The following is a 15,926-nucleotide window of genomic DNA, read 5'->3' as shown; positions in this document are numbered from 1 at the left end:
TGGCCCAGGCTCTGTCTTTGAGCTGCCATGTTCACTTTGGCCCATGCATGTAGCTCTAAGTTGGTGAGGGGTCCCAGAGAGTAAACATCTGGCTGAACTTTGAGCAGTCAGAGTACGTGCAGAAAGGGAGCTACTGCAAGGACTATGTCTTTTGTTCACAGCCCTCCCAGAAACTGCCTGCTCAAGTCTCAGGAAACTGAAATTGATGCCTGATCTCTGAGAGAGGACTGACAGCCTGTTATGGCATCTGCTTGGTCCTTTCAGAGCAAGCAGTTTCTAGGAGGGCCGTGAACAAAATACATAGTCCATGCAGTAACTCCCTTTCTGCATGTACTCTGACCGCTCAAGGTTCAACCAATTGTTTACTGTCTGGGACCCCTCACCAACTTAGAGATACGTGCATGAGTCAAGGACAGAGACTGGGCCACTGAGTCAGCCCCCACAGTCAATACATGCCAGGCCAGCCAGCTTCCATGGCAGGTCAAAGACAGAGCCTGGAACTTGTCCAGGCCTGCCCCCTAAAATGATAACTGTAACCCCTAACCAGTAAATTCAAAGGATATACATCCTCACCCAATCATATGATGCGAAGGCTTGCAGTTTTTCCCTTTAAAAACTCCTCACCCTGAGAGTGCAGGGCCGACATCCTTCTCTACCTGCTGTGCTGGATTATTGGACACAGACCAAGCCTGAGCTTGCTTGTTATCAATAAACCCCTGTGTGTTTTGCATCGGACATCGGCTCTGTGGTGGTCTTGCTTGGGGGTCTTGCGACACAGGCACAAAAGTGTCAGGTGGCTTACAACTGCCTGTAACTCCAGCTCCAGGGGGAACTGACATGGCTGCCCTCGAGCACCTGTGCACGCGCGCGCACACACTCACACACACACACAGAGACACAGACACAGAGAGACACACATGCACACACACACATATACATAAAATTAAAAAGTAAAAGTATTGAAAATACTGTTTATTTATTTTAGGTTGACACACAAAGTGATGTATTTCATAGACATTTTCATGCATATATATCCTTGTGCTTTTTTAAAAAAAGATTTATTTATGTATATGAGTGCTCTACACCTTCACGCCAGAAGAGGGCACCAGATCCCACTATAGATGGTGGTGAGCCACCGTGTGGTTCCTGGGACTTGAACTCAGGACCTTTGGAAGAGCAGCCAGTGCTCTTAACTGCTGAGCCATCTCTCCAGCCCCATGTTTTTATTCTTCTTCATCCCTCTTCTTTGTCTCAGTCCTTTCCCATCTTCTCCAGTCCTCTTCCTCACCTTCTGCTGAAACAACCCAATTGAAAACGGACCCAGTCACATTCAGTGAAACACGCTAGGCTCACCGAGACAGTGTCACATTCATTCTTTCTTACGTGGGGTCAAGGAAGAAAAACGGCCCGAAGGAGGGCCAATCAGCAACGTCATATTCCTTACCTTCCTGGTTGCTGTGACGAACTATCGGATGGAAACAAGTCAAGGGAGAACATTTTTATTGCATTCACAGTTTCAGTCCATCATGGCCTGGTGGAGGTGGTGGCAGTGGGAGCGTGTGCTGGACGGAGGCTTCCTCATCTCTCAGGGAGCTTGGGGTGGAACAAGAAGCAGGCCGTCTCAAATTTCATTTCCCATAAGGCTGTGAAAAACACCCTTACAAAGACCAGGCCTGGTGGTGCACACCTTTAACCTCAGCAAGCCCAAGGTGGAAGCAGGTGGATCTCCATGAGTTTAAGGCCAGCTTAGTCTATATAGTGAGTTCCAGCACGGCCAGGGCTACACTGTGAGACCCCATTTCAAAACAAAGGCAAAACAACACAAATGCAATTTGATAGGCTTTATTTGACTCACAATTCCAGCTTAAAGTCCAGCATTGACAGGACACTAAGGCAGCAGAAACTTGAAGCAGCTACTCACATTGCTTTCATGGTCAAGAGCAGAAAGTAATGAATTGATGCATGCATGCTAGTACTCAGCTTCTTTACTCTCAGAAAATTTGGGTGACCCAAGAAGTGGTGTCATCCAAATTCAGAGTAGGTCTTCCCACCATAACTAAACCCAGTTAAGAAAAATCTTCCACAGGACTGGAGAAATGGCTCAGAGGTTAAGAGCACTGACTGTTCTTCCAGAGGTCCTGAGTTCAATTCCCAGCAACCACATGATAGCTTACGACCATCTGTAATGAGATCTGGTTCCCTCTTCTGGCCTGCAGTCATACATGCTATATATATAATAAATAAATAAATCTTAAGAGAGAGAGAGAGAGAGAGAGAGAGAGAGAGAGAGAGAGAGAGAGAGAGAGAAGAGAAAAAAAAGAAAAAGAAAATCTTCCACAGAGGTGACCACAGGCCAACTTAATGTAGACAGTTCCTCATTAAGACACCCAGGTGATTCTAAATTGTGTCAGGTTGACAGTCGAGACCACCCATCACACAACCATAAACCTCAAAATGTACTGTCTGTGACCCACTTACACAGCCATGCCATCTGTCTCAAAGGGTGCAGGGGGCCAGGCACATGAGCCTGTGGGGGTCCATTTCACATTCAAACCATTAAAGATGTGGAAGGGGAACAGAGGAAGAAACACTGGGGATGAGAAAGAATAATAGAGGGGTGAATAGGATCAAAGTTCACTACATGTCTATACTGAGCAATCATAACAAACTCTCTTACTATAAACTATTATTTGCCATTGATACTTTAAAAAAGAATGGGTGAAGTATTCACTAAGAATGTATTTGGGGGCTGAAGCAATGGCTCAACAGTTAGAAGCACTTACTACTGTTGGAGAGGACCTTGCTCCATTTTCCAGCACTCACATGCTGGCTTACCACCGTCAAAACACTCATACACATGAAAATTAATAAATCTTAAAAAAGAATATAAACATATATGTAAGAAACATATAATAAATATAGTGTATATAGAGGCAAATATATAATTTATACATTCTAGATAACCAACAGTGCCAGAGAAGATGCTCAACATGTATGTTCTTGTTTTGTTTTTTGTTTTTTTTGAGACAAGAGTTTCTCTGTGTAGCCCTGGCTGTCCTGGAACTCACTCTGTAGACCAGGTTGGCCTCAAACTCAGAGATCTGCCTGCCTTTGCCTCCAAATGCCTTTGCTGGGATCAAAGGAGTGTGCTGCCACCACCTGGTGACATGTATGTTCTTCTTCTTTTTTTTTTTTTTAAATTTATTTAACTTTATTTTATGTGCATTTGGAGTGAAGGTGTCTGATCCCCTGGAACTGGAGCTACAGACAGTTGTGAGCTGCCATGTGGGTGCTTGGAATTGAACCTGGGTCCTTGGGTAGAGTAGCTAGGGCTCTTCACCTCTGAGCTATCTTTTCAACCCCAACACATATGGTCTTAAGAAAATACAAACTGGGGCTGGGGATGGTAAAACATGCTATTAATCCCAGCACTGGGAGGAAGAGGCAGATGGATGTCTGTGAGTTCAAGGCCAGCCTGGTCTACATAGCAAGTTCTAGGACAGCCAGGACTACATAGTAAAGAGATCCTGTCTCAAAAACACCAACGGGAAAAGAAGTGTTAGAAAAACGAAAAAAGGGAAATACACACACACATACATACACACATACGTATACATATACACTAATGTGTCAGATAAGCATTTGTGTGTTGCAGAGTATTCCTTTATACTGTGTGAAGATGTGTCATTGTGGTTGGTTTAATAAAGAGCTGAAACAATCAGGAAAAAGGAAACAATCAGCCGGGTGATGGTGGTGGTGGTGGTGGTGGTGGTGGCGGCGGCGGCGGCGGCGGCGGCGGCGGCGGCGGCGGCGGCGGCGCACGCCTTTAATCCCAGCACTTGGGAGGCAAAGGCAGGTGGATCTCTGTGAGTTCGAGGCCAGCCTGGTCTATGGAGGAGATCCAGGAAAGGCGCAAAGCTACACAGAGAAACCCTGTCTCGGGGTGGGGGGTGGGGAAGAGCTGAATGGCCAATAGCTAAGCAGGAAGATGTTCGGTGGGACTACTTCTGGGGACAGACAGGGTTGCCAGCCAGACGTGGAGGTAGCAGGATGGGCAGTGCAGAGTAAAGGTAACTGAGCCAAGTAAAAGAACATAGATTTAAAAATACAGGTTAATTTAAGTTCTAAGAACTCGTCAGGTACAAGCCTAAGCTAAGGTCGAGCTTTCATAATTAATAATAAGTCTCCGTGTGGTTATTTGGAAGCTGGCAGGTTGAGACAGAGAAAGCTTCATTACATCTGTGCCCAGGGCTGGCCTCCATTCTACGTGAAGAGTTAGAATGAGGCAGCTTACATCCTGTCCCTGGATGATTCTCAAAAAGCTGGCATCATGGTTGCACAGAAATTCACAGGGATAATTTGGTCCAGTTTCACCAAGGATTCATTATTCCCCCAGGGCATTGTGGGTCCTGTGGGTAAAGAAAGACAAATTAAAATTTGCCACAAAAGTAGCTCTGAATTGGTGGGTAGGTTTGGTGGCTCCTTTGTAGAGGCCATTTCATGACTAGTGAGACTCCTTATTCAGTACATAATTGATTACTTATTTTTTTCCTAGGGTGATTGGAGAATATTTAACACATGAAGATTAAATATGTTGGGGCTGGAGAGATGACTTAGTGGATAAAAGTATTGAGTGCTCTTGCAGAGGATCTTGGTTCAATTCCCAGCACCCATATGGTAGCTTAAAATTATTTGTGCTCCGGAACTTCAGTTCCAAGGAGTCCAACACCCTCTTCTGGCCTCTGCAGGCATCAGGCATGCACATTGTACAGACATACACCTGGTACACAGACATATATTCAGGCAAAACACACATACACATTAACTCTTAAAATTAAATATGTCAAGACCTTGCTTTGTACACAGTAAATACAACTCAACATCTGTCTGTCAGTTATACTTTTGTCAACCTGGGATGGAGAAAACCCTCATAATTACACAACAGCCCATAAAAAAGAGCATTATTTTACCAGGGTCTATTTGGAGACAGCCTCTGGCTATGCCAGGCTTCAACCAGGAAGCCTCCCATTATTAGCACAATTACAGCAGCCACTCCAAACCGGATGAGGTTACCCACGGTGTAGCCTTCTCTCATGGTATCTGGGGGCTCTGAAAGGGAGAAGATGATCGTCACTGGCCACAGAGGCCATCCCTCCTTCACAGACAGATTGACCAAATCTGACTCCCATATTTCCACTTACATCATGGACTCTGTTCTCTAAAGATTTAACTTTAAATATTTTTTAATTTAAGTTGAAATGGGTATCCTGTACCTTTATTTTTTTTTGTTCACTCTGCCTCAGTCTCTTTTACTTTGCTTGGCCTTACCTTATTTTCACCTCTGCTCTCTTCCATTTCTCTATCTCCCTTGATGCATTAGGGGTTAATCTTAGATGCAACATGTAGATCAAAGGAGACAGAGCTACACATAGATCTACAGAACACAGGAATCAGTGGCGGGTCAGCATGCCTCCTTGGATCACAAAATGCCACATGGGCAGTGAGCTTCAGAAAATTTGAACCTGGCAGAGGAAAGGCTGGTTCACTGTATCTCTCTCTTCATTCAAGAGGAGCTGTTGAATGGTAAGGAGCAAGGGAAATGGCTAAGTGGATAAAGGGCCTGAACCCCAGAATCCACATATAGCTGGATACAGTAGTGTGTATCTAAAATCCATATGCACTGTAGTGAGACAGGAGGAGAATCCACAGAAGCTTGAGGGCCACCTAGCCTGGCATCTGCAGCAGTGAACTGCAAGAGACCCTGTCTCACACAGCAAAAGCAAAAGAAGGAGGAGAAAGAGGAAGAGGAGGAGAAGGGGGAGGAAGGGGAACAGGAGGAGGAGAAGGAGAAAGAGGAAGAGGAAGAGGAGGAGGAGGAGGAGGAGCTGATGTGATGCTTGGCATTTATCTATCCTTAAAGACACTGCACATGAGTCAGCTCATCCCAAAAAGTGCAGCTTCATAATTAAACACATCAACAGCAAGGTTAGCTGCAGGCATGACCCACAGGGAAGGGCAGATAATCTCACTACTATAAAAGAACATCATTCTTTACCTATCATTGCTGACTACACAGACTTTCATACCTAACAGTGATCACACTATTGAAAATCTCAAAGGCAAAAAGGAGAATTTACAAGTAAGGTGTGTAGCATTTAATGGGGCAGCATTCTGGCAGGAAACTTTGGATACTTTTGAAGACTTCAAACAGTAAAGGAATGATATCAGGGAGAAAATCCACTTATAGTTTTTTAACTATATCTACAGGAATAAGTGTAAAAGGTAAAAGACCTCTACAGTGGAATCTTCAACACACAGAAGAAAGAAAATGAAGAGGACACTAGAACATAGAAAGACCTCCTGTGCTCATGGTTTGGCATCAAATACAGAATTAATACTGTAAAAGGAGCTGTCTTAACAAAGACAGATTTGATGCAATCTGTATCAAAATCTCAATGATAATCTTCACAGTATTAGAAGAAACAATGCTGAAGTTCGTATGGAAGCACACAAGATATCAAATAGCAAAACAGATCCTTAGCATAAAATCCACTTGAGAGCATCATGACACCCAATTTCTGAATATATAATAGAGTGATAACAACAACAAAACCACAAGAAGCAGAATGGCGCTGGTGTCAAGACAGACATGTAGACCAGTTAAATAGAAGCTAGAAATCAGCCCACATGTTGTGATTCACCTAATTCTGACAAAGTGGTCAAAAGCATACATCACAACCAGGCATGGTGGTGCACACCTTGAATCCCACTGCTCTGGGAGAAGAGGCAGGCAGATCTCTGTGAGTTCCAGAGCAGCCTGGGCTACAGTGAGTCCTTATCTCAACTACAAACAAACAAATTACAGAGAAGACCGAGTCCTTGTCTCAAAAACAAACAAACCTGTTATAGAAGAGACATGCTCTGTAACAAATGATGCTGAGAAAACTGATGTCTGGTTGTTGAAGAACAAAAGCAGATGCATCTCTCTCACCCTGCACAAAGATCAGTTCTAAATAGATCAAAGACCTTGGACCAGAAACTTGAACACTGCTACGAGGAAATCACTGCAGATATAGACATAGGCAAAGATTTGCTGAAAAACTCTTCTGTATCACAGGACATGATCCAGACAACTAATAAATGGGACTACATGACATTAAAAGGCTTCTGTATGGCCGGGCAGTGGTGGCGCACGCCTTTAATCCCAGCACTCGGGAGGCAGAGCCAGGCGGATCTCTGTGAGTTCGAGGCCAGCCTGGACTACCAAGTGAGTTCCAGGAAAGGCGCAAAGCTACACAGAGAAACCCTGTCTCGAAAAACAAAAAACAACAAAAAACAAAACAAAACAAAAAAAAGGCTTCTGTATGACAAAAAAAAAAAAAAAAAAAAAAAAAAAAAAACACTCTGCAGTGTGAAGACACATCATGAAGAACGGGGAAAATCTTGTGCATCAAACAGAGGAGTATTACATAGAATGTATAAAGAACTGAAAATGAAGCAACTAAAATCCTCCAAACAGTATACGAGCTAAGGAACTGGATAGGCAGTTCTCAGAACCAGAAACACAAATGGCCATTAAATAGTTGAAGAAGGTGTGCAGTAGTCTTAGCCGTCAGGGAAATGTTAATTAAAACTGCTATGAAATTCTATCTTATCACAATCCAAATGGCTGAACAAGTAACAACAAATGCTGGTGATGATGTGGGGAGAGAGGAATCCATAACACTGCTGATGAGCATGTAAACTTGTACCAGCCTTCATAGAAATCAGTATGGCGGTTTCTCAAAAAATTGAAAACATGACTACCATACAACCCAGCTATATCAATCACTCCTTGGTATGTATCTGGAGGACTGGAAGTCAACATACTACAGAGATGTCTGCTCATCCATATTTATTTCTACCTTAGTCATAAATATCAGGAAACTAAACCAGCCTTGATGTCTACCCACGGAAGAATGGAGCAAACGTGATGTGTGTACTTAACAGAATTTATACAGCCATGAAGAAAAACAAGATCATGGAGTCTGCTGAAGATCATTACGTTAAATAAAATAAAGCCGATTCAGGAAGTCAAGCATCATGTTTTCTTTCAAATGAGGAAACTCGGTTAAAATTGTATGCATGTTCTACAGGTGTGTGTGTATTTATATATGGGGTCACTAAACCATACAGGCAATCATGAGAAGTGGGGACAAGAATTACGGGGAAGAAAGAGTGTATAATGGAATGCATAGAACAGCAGAGGAGACATGGAAACTCACCCGGTGAATAGAAGAAAGCAGTTTGGAGGCAGCTGGGGGACAGGGCCAGGCAGGGCAGTGTGTGAGGGAAGGACAATAAATGTCCTTATTGCTTGTACAGAGTCACCCTGATTTGTGTGCTAATTGTATTAGTGATAAACACCTGACGGAAGCAACCAAAGGAAGGGGTTATTTTGACTCACTGTGTGAAGTTGCTGTAAATCATGGTGGGGAAGGCATGGTAGCAAAAGCAGGAGGCAGACGGTCATGTAGCACCCATAGTCAGGAAGGAGAGAGAGAGAGAGAGAGAGAGAGAGAGAGAGAGAGAGAGAGAGAGAGAGAAATCCTGGGACTCAGTTCACATTGGCCTTTTCATTAAGTTTGGGATCCCAGTCCATGGATGGCACCACCTATGTTTAGGATGAGTCTTCCTACCTCAGTTAACCTTGTCTAGATAACCCCTCATGGACAAGCCCAGAGATCCGTCTTTTTGGTAATTCTATAACCCAATAAGATTAACTTTATATTAACCTGAAAGACTAATTAAAATAAAAAGAAGTCAGAGTAGCAGTGCACCCCTTCAGTCCTAGCATTCAGAGGCAAAGGCAGGCAGATGTCTGTGAATTTGAGGCTGCCCTGGTCTACAGAGTGAGTTACAAGGCCAGCTAGGGCTACATAGTGAGAATGCACCTCAAAACAGTAATAATAACAAAAAAATATAAATATTGTATAGCTAAATTGTTGGGGGATACTTTCTGTATGCTGTGAATATATGTTGTCCCCACTGGTTAATAAATAAGCTGCTTTGGCCTATGGCAAGGCAGCTTAGAGGCAGGCAGGAAATCCAAGGAGAGAGACAGGAAAGAGAAAGGCGGAGTCTGGAGAGACACCCGTCTGCTGTCCAAGAAGCAACGTGCCAGCAGACCTGTAAAGCCATGGAACACGTGGCAAAACATAGATTAATAGAAATGATACTAAATTAGTTTAAGATATAAGAGCTAGCTAGCAAGAGGCCTGCCGTAGGCCATACAGTTTGTAAATAGTAGTAAGCCTCTGAGTGATTATTTTGTAAGCGGCTGCGGGACCACCGTGAGGCCAGGCGGGACCACTACCCCCTCCCACAGGTGTTCAGAAAATGATAGCAAACCTTACCTGTCACAGAGACCTCAAGGGGATTGCTGGGGACTGAGGCCCGATAGGGAGCCTTTGCCTGGTAGTACACACAGCTGTATCTCCCCGAGTCTCTGGCTGTCACGTTCAGAAGGGAGAAGTCAAGCACCGTTCCTGTTGAGCTCCTCATCTGCACAGGAGCTGAGCGTCCCTCCTTCAGCAATGCAAACCTCATGGGTCCGAGCACACTGCCGGCTTTCTGGCACTGCAATGTCAGCTGGCTCCCTGCAGGCACTGTGCCCCAGTGGTAGGCTTGGAGGGAAGGTTTAGGCAAGTACCCTGGACAAGAAAGAGGCTCTGAGCTCAAGGGAAGAAGCTGTAGCCCTTGTGCACATTCCTGTTCTTTGCTGTTGCTTGTTTTCTTTATTTTTCAAGACAAGATTTCTCTGTGTAGCCCTTGTTGTCCTGGAACTCACTCTGTAGACCAGGCTGGCCTTGAACTCAGAGAGATCCACCTGCATCTGCCTCCCCAGTGCTGAAATTAAAAGTGTGTGCTACCACTACCAGGCAAGGTTTTTTTTTTTTTTTTTTTCATTCTTGTTCTTGTGGCTGGGATCTCCTGAGCCTCATCCCTCTCACTGTCTACCGTGACTCTAAAACAGAGATTTTTTTTTTCCACTCCCACAAACCCTGGGTGGAACCACATTCCCACTCCTTTATCCCTTGCTCTGGAGATCCCACCCTTCTTCATTCCTTCTCCCGGTCCCTCCCTCACCCCCAGTCTGAAGATGCCGTATATCTTCCTGAGATAGACCCTCCTTACCTGTGACCAATAGGAGAAGGGCATCACTGGGCTGTGTCCGGGTGTCAATGGACCATTTGCTGAAGGATTCACAGGTGTAGTGTCCTCCGTCATTCTGCTGTAACTCAGCGATATGAAACTCAGCCATCTTCTCTGTCAAATCATATGGCTTCCCAGAATCCAAAACAAAACCTTCCTTTTTGAAGATGAAGTATTCACTTGGAGCAGGGCTCCTACATCGCATTGTCACACTGCTTTTGGTGGGAAGCACTGAGCTGGGCCAGGCGCTGAGGCTGGGCTTGGGAGGTGGCCCTGGAAGCAGACAGAGCTCAGAGCTGTATCTGATGTACTTACCTTCTCCCAGAGCCCCTCCTGCTTCTTTTTTATAGAGAAGGAGATTGCACTGTGGAGGTAGCTCAATTAGTAAAATGCTTGTTATGCAAGCATGAGTACTTGAGTCGGACTCCTGGAGTCAGCATAGAAATCAGGATGTGGTATGTATGCTTGAAATCCCATTGCTGGGCAAGTAGAGACTGATGGACCACTTGGGCTTTCTCGTCAGCCATTCTACCCTAATTGGCATGCCTCAGGTCCAATGGAAAAAAATTGCCTTAAAAAAGAAATAAAGAAAAAAGTATTTACAGTACCCCCGCCCCACCCAACACACACATAAGAAAATGAACTAAAATAAAAAGGATGGAAAACTCCTGGGAAATAACGCCTGCCAGTGGCTGTGTCAGAGGAGCAGCAGGTGGCAATTGAAGTTTGAGGTGTCAGCCCACTCAGGCTAGTCCCTGACGGGTGAATCTCAGATAGGCAAGGCCTCTGGACCACAGACTCCAGAATGTTTTTTGCTTCTGCTGTGCCTTCACATGTTTGCTGCTGCGATCTTTCTCTGGTATCTGCATGGTGTGAATGGGTGTGGGGAGATCCCCACTGCCTGTAATGAAGTGTGTTTATCTCATGGAAACATCCTGTTCTACTAGGTACTTTTACTTGTGAATTATTATGAAGATGATTTCTTCTTAAGCTGTACTGTCTAACTGAACATGATAATGTTGGTTTAAACAGAGTTTTGATGGTTATACAAGAAAGTGTTACACAGCTATGGCCTATGAGTTTCACCTAAGGAGCTACAGAGATCGCAGTTCAGGTTAATGATTAAGGAAAGTGATTGAGTTCCAAGAGCCAGACTGGCTCAAATTCTTTTAATCTTAATGTTTGTTGAAAGGTGCACTCACAGGTTTTGGTGTGCACCATAGCTGAAGCAAAGCCTTAAAATAACTTCAGGTTAGGTCAGATGCTTTGATAATAGCTTTGAGATGAAAAAGCCTAGAAAGCAATATAAAGTTCACAAAGACACATAGGTGAGTTACAGATTCATTAGGTTAGGATCAGAAATACAAAGCAGTCCAGTTGTTACTAGCTGATGTACTGTCTTTGCTAGGACTGGCTGATGATCAAAGGTGATGATTAATTCCTTGTGCCCATTTTTGCCCTCAACCTCTGGATATAAGAAACTACTGATGAGTGGGTATGCACCCTAAAGATTTAAAGTAGAGCTGAATGATTGTTTTACATGTAAAAATTTAGGTTGTGATTCCTTTAAGATTCCTTATAAGATTACCTTTCAAGATAAACAATAAAGTGACTGAATCCTTCTTTGTAATGGTAATATACAGCCTGCCAGTAAAAGATGGCTGAGAAAGATATCCACTGCTTGATCACACTGTGAAAATCTGTAACAAGTTGCTTAGATGTAAATATATGTGGGGTCTTGGGATGGCTTCTTTTTAATCATGTAAGAGACAAAAACATGTTTTTACCTGTATTCACTATAAACATTCATTGGTAAAATAGAATGTAACCATCTTGCAATTCCTACATTGCCTGAAAGACTTTGTTGAGGTATATAAGCAGAGAAGAGAATACAGTGATAAAATAAAGAAGGAAACCATCAAGAGAGTATGTGAGTGTTTTTTCCCCTACCCCGATGCCATGAAATTCCCTTTGAGCCCTGCACTGCTGGAGGCAGGTCCCCCAGACAGCGGAAAATACCACAGTTGTTGACCTCTGGCTTCTACATGAATGCACACTCACATGTGCACTCACATATGCACATGGACACACATACAAAAGATATAAAAGGGGGGGAAAATTTAGGGTGAAAGATCAAGGAGTTTGCCTGAAGATCCACTTACCATTGTCTGGAATGTCTGATTGCCCAACACACAGCCCTGGAAAAAAATCACACATGAGCCACAGGTTTCTAGTCCCCCTCTGGTCCAGAGGGGTACTCTGAGAGCACTGTCATCTTATCACTTGGAGTCTCCCTCTCAGGAGCTGCATGGTCCCTCATTTGGGCTGTGACTTCAGCTTGTATCTGAGGTTGGCTATTACCATCTTGTTGATCTCACTCCAAGGGTCCCTTCTTCCTTCTACAAACTCTCAAAAGCTTCCAATTCTCATTCCTACCCCCAAGCTTCACACAATCACCATCTCTGCTGGAGGAGCATGGATCACATTGCCTGGGTCATCACCTCTCCTCCAGAGAAGAAACACCAGCCTTGTAGGACACTGGGGAGGATAAGAAGTTAGCCTCCTCCTAATAGTGTCAAGAACCTCAGGAGGAAGCTGGTGCACCCCTTTAATCACAGCACTCAGGAGTCAGAGGCAGGAGGACCTCAGGGAGTTTGAGGCCAGCCTGGTCTACATAGTAGTTCTAGGATAGCCAGGATTGCATAGAGAGACCCTGTCTCAAAACAGACAGACAAAAAAGACCCTGTGGAGGGAGGCTTGGGAGATGGTTCTGCCAGTAAATCTCTCAATACAAGCAAGTTTGATACTCACCACCCATGTGAAAAAGATCACTGTGATGGCATATGCTTGTCATCCCAGTGCTGGGGAGGTGGAGACAGGAGGATTCCTTGAGCTCAGTGGCCAGCCATCTTAGCCCAACTGGTGAGCCTCAGATCAAATAGAGACTTTGTCTCAAATACCAACATGAATAGTATGTGAAGAACGACCCCTGAGGTTGACCTCTTGTCTATACAAATGCATGCCCATCTGCACATACACATGGACCCATGTGAACACACACACACACACAAGCACACAACTTATTTACTATGTACACAAATAAATAAATATAATAAAAATATATCTGCAATAAAAGCCCTCATGCCTCCACATGGTGTCACCCCCTAGATGAAGATCTACAGATGGTGAATGGTGGCTGAGAGGAGAATCAGTTTTCTCCAGGGATGAGCTCCCATGTAGGTAGTCCAATCCCAAGAAGTCAGTCAGTCATAGACACATATCCATAGGATTAAAGATAAATGGTTGTATATATGTGCTCATATGCATGCATATAACATACACACACACACACACACACACACACACACATATATATATATAATAAATTAAAGAAAAAAAGAAAAGATCATGAATTAGGGAAAGAGGCTCTGAGATCAGTGGAAGAAGTTGTGGGCCCTGTGCTCATGTTTGTCTTTTTTTTCTTTTGGTGCTTAGAGACAGGATTTCTGTGTGTAGCCCTGGCTGTCCTGGAACTCACTCTATAGGACAGATAGACATCCACCTGTCTCCTGCTGGCAGTACTGGGATTAAAGATGTTCCACCATGCCTGGGTTATTATTTTTGATATAGGGTCTCATGTACCCATTCAAGCACCAATTAATTATGTAACCAGATGATTTTGAACTTCCGACACTCCTGCCTCTACCTTTCCAGAGCTGGGAATACACGAGTGTGCCACCACACCCCGCCATGAAAAGTTATTGAATAGCATTGATCACCTACTGTAGTTATTACTATATAAAAAAGTGCTAGGCGTAGTTGTACAAGCTCTTATCCCTGTCTTATCTCCTGGTCTCACAGCCTGTAATCTCTGCTTTTGAGAGCAGAGGCAGGAGGATCTCTGTGAGTTCAAGGCTAGCCTGGCCTAGGTACTAGGCTCCAGGTTAGCCAGGGTTGCATAGTAAAAGCTTGTCTCAAAACAATTTAAATATAATAAACAAGAAGTTCTTTCTGCGGTTGGTCTCTGTTGTATCTTAGTCATAACAACTTGACATTGCAGAAAAGAAATAGTCTACTGCTGACTCAACCTTGGCTAGCAACAGCATATAGAACTTGCCAGTTTTGAGTCCTTTACATTATACCTGTGTTCTGTGTGTGTGTGTGTGTGTGTGTGTGTGTGTGTGTAGTCTTCAGTGGTCTAGACTGGCCTTGACCTCCCTACTTAGCTGAAGATGTTCTTCCTTCAATTTATCATCTGCTTCTCTCCACCTTCCATGTACTGGGATTACAGATTTGTGTCACCACAACTGGTTTATAGTACTGGGGATAGAACCCAGGACTCCACGCTCACTAGGTAAGCACCCTGCCAACATAGTTAAAGCCCAGCGCCTATGTTTTCCCCCATCTATGTCTGCTACACATTGAGCATTGGTTTTACCCTAATATGTACAATAAGATTTCTGATTCATCCTATGCACTCAGACACTGCTCTGAGCTCTGTGTGAGTTCTGGCTTCAATTCCCATCCAAGTATCTCACCAGTTTTATGATTTCCTGGAGATGGAGTGGACGACCCAGAGCAACTTACGGAGGCAGAGAAGAGAAAGGAGCCTAGGGATCATGGTGGCTCAGTGGCTGGTCCAAGGGTCTTCTTCGGGACTCTTAGCAAAAGAATAGGACCAGTGTATTGCAGTCCTTCCTACCTCAGTGAGTAGGCAAGACTGGTTTTGTGGTTTTGAGCTGGCTGCTCAGTTCCTTTTCCCACATCCACTTTCAGGAAATGTGTAGATGGCATCTGTTGCAACACGTTCCTCTGAACCCCTTCAGAGACTCAACTCACTTGGTACTTTTCTGTCACAGTCAACTTTCAGGCCTTACACAGGTAACTTTCAAAAGGCCTAACACTGGGCTTGCCGGGTTCATTCTGAGATGATATAAACTGAGATTTATAATTTCTGATGTCAAGGCCAAGATTTACGTAAATTAAGAGGCAGATATGACAGGCACCAGATACTAGCCAAAATCCTTTTCTAATAGAAGCAATCAGTCTCTTGAAACTGAGAAAGATTCACAGAACACAGACAGCTTCTCTCCTTATATTTGTTTTATGTTGCTTTGTATTTAAGATAGGATCTGGTGTAGCTCAGGCCAGTCTCGAAATCACTATGTAACTGAAGATAATCTTGAATTTCAAATCCTTCTGCTCCCACCTTCTGAATGCTGGGATTATGAACATGTGCCACTACATATGGTTGAGGTAGTAATGGGGATTTAACACAAAACTTTGTGTTTGCCAGACAAGCACCCTACCAACTGAGCCATAGCCACAGGCCCCAAAATGCTCTCAAGCTCAAGCTATATGTGTGACCGTGGGTCATGAAGATCCCATGTCTTTGTTTTTTTTTTTTTTTTTAATGAGCGTTTTGTTTAGTTCAGTTTTTGTATGTTTTGTTTTGAGACTGGGTCTCAATATGCAGTCCAGGCTGGCCTCAACCTTACTGTGTTAGTGAGGACGACTTTCCACTCTTCTGCTTCTGTCTACTAGTTGCTGGTGACAGAGTTTTTCAATCAAGGAAGCTGTCCAACACATGAAGATGCTCATGGCAAGACTAAGACCATGGCTCAGGAGTATAGTGCTTATCTGGGATGCATGAGGCTCTGAGTCTAATCCCCAGTACCATCACCAGAAACAACACCAAAAAGGAATAACCATGGTAGCATGATCTATGAAGG

At 43.9% G+C, this 15,926-nt stretch overlaps 1 protein-coding gene across 1 annotated transcript; it reads right to left on the bottom strand.

The window, feature by feature from the left end:
- Positions 1-4,966: 4,966 nt before the first annotated feature.
- Positions 4,967-14,815, bottom strand: LOC131903156 (T-cell-interacting, activating receptor on myeloid cells protein 1-like). Its single transcript, XM_059253792.1, has 5 exons — positions 14,782-14,815; positions 12,357-12,392; positions 10,177-10,467; positions 9,396-9,692; positions 4,967-5,109 (listed from the first exon to the last, which is right to left on the bottom strand). The coding sequence occupies exons 1-5, from the start codon at positions 14,813-14,815 to the stop codon at positions 4,967-4,969; spliced, it is 801 nt and encodes a 266-aa protein (XP_059109775.1).
- Positions 14,816-15,926: the final 1,111 nt, after the last annotated feature.

The sequence above is a fragment of the Peromyscus eremicus genome, chromosome 1 (assembly GCF_949786415.1).
Source record: "Peromyscus eremicus chromosome 1, PerEre_H2_v1, whole genome shotgun sequence".
Taxonomy (NCBI): domain Eukaryota; kingdom Metazoa; phylum Chordata; class Mammalia; order Rodentia; family Cricetidae; genus Peromyscus; species Peromyscus eremicus.
The sequence above is the reverse complement of the archived record's forward strand: the minus strand, read 5'-3'. Positions and strand labels throughout refer to the sequence as shown.

Coding starts and splice junctions, on each gene's coding strand:
- LOC131903156 (XM_059253792.1), bottom strand. CDS start 14,815: ATGATCCCTAGGCTCCTTTCTCTTCTCTGCCTCC. Junction 12,393..14,781: donor CCTTTCTCTTCTCTGCCTCC/GTAAGTTGCTCT, acceptor ATTTTTTTCCAG/GGCTGTGTGTTGGGCAATCA. Junction 5,110..9,395: donor CCTTGAGGTCTCTGTGACAG/GTAAGGTTTGCT, acceptor TCTCCCTTTCAG/AGCCCCCAGATACCATGAGA.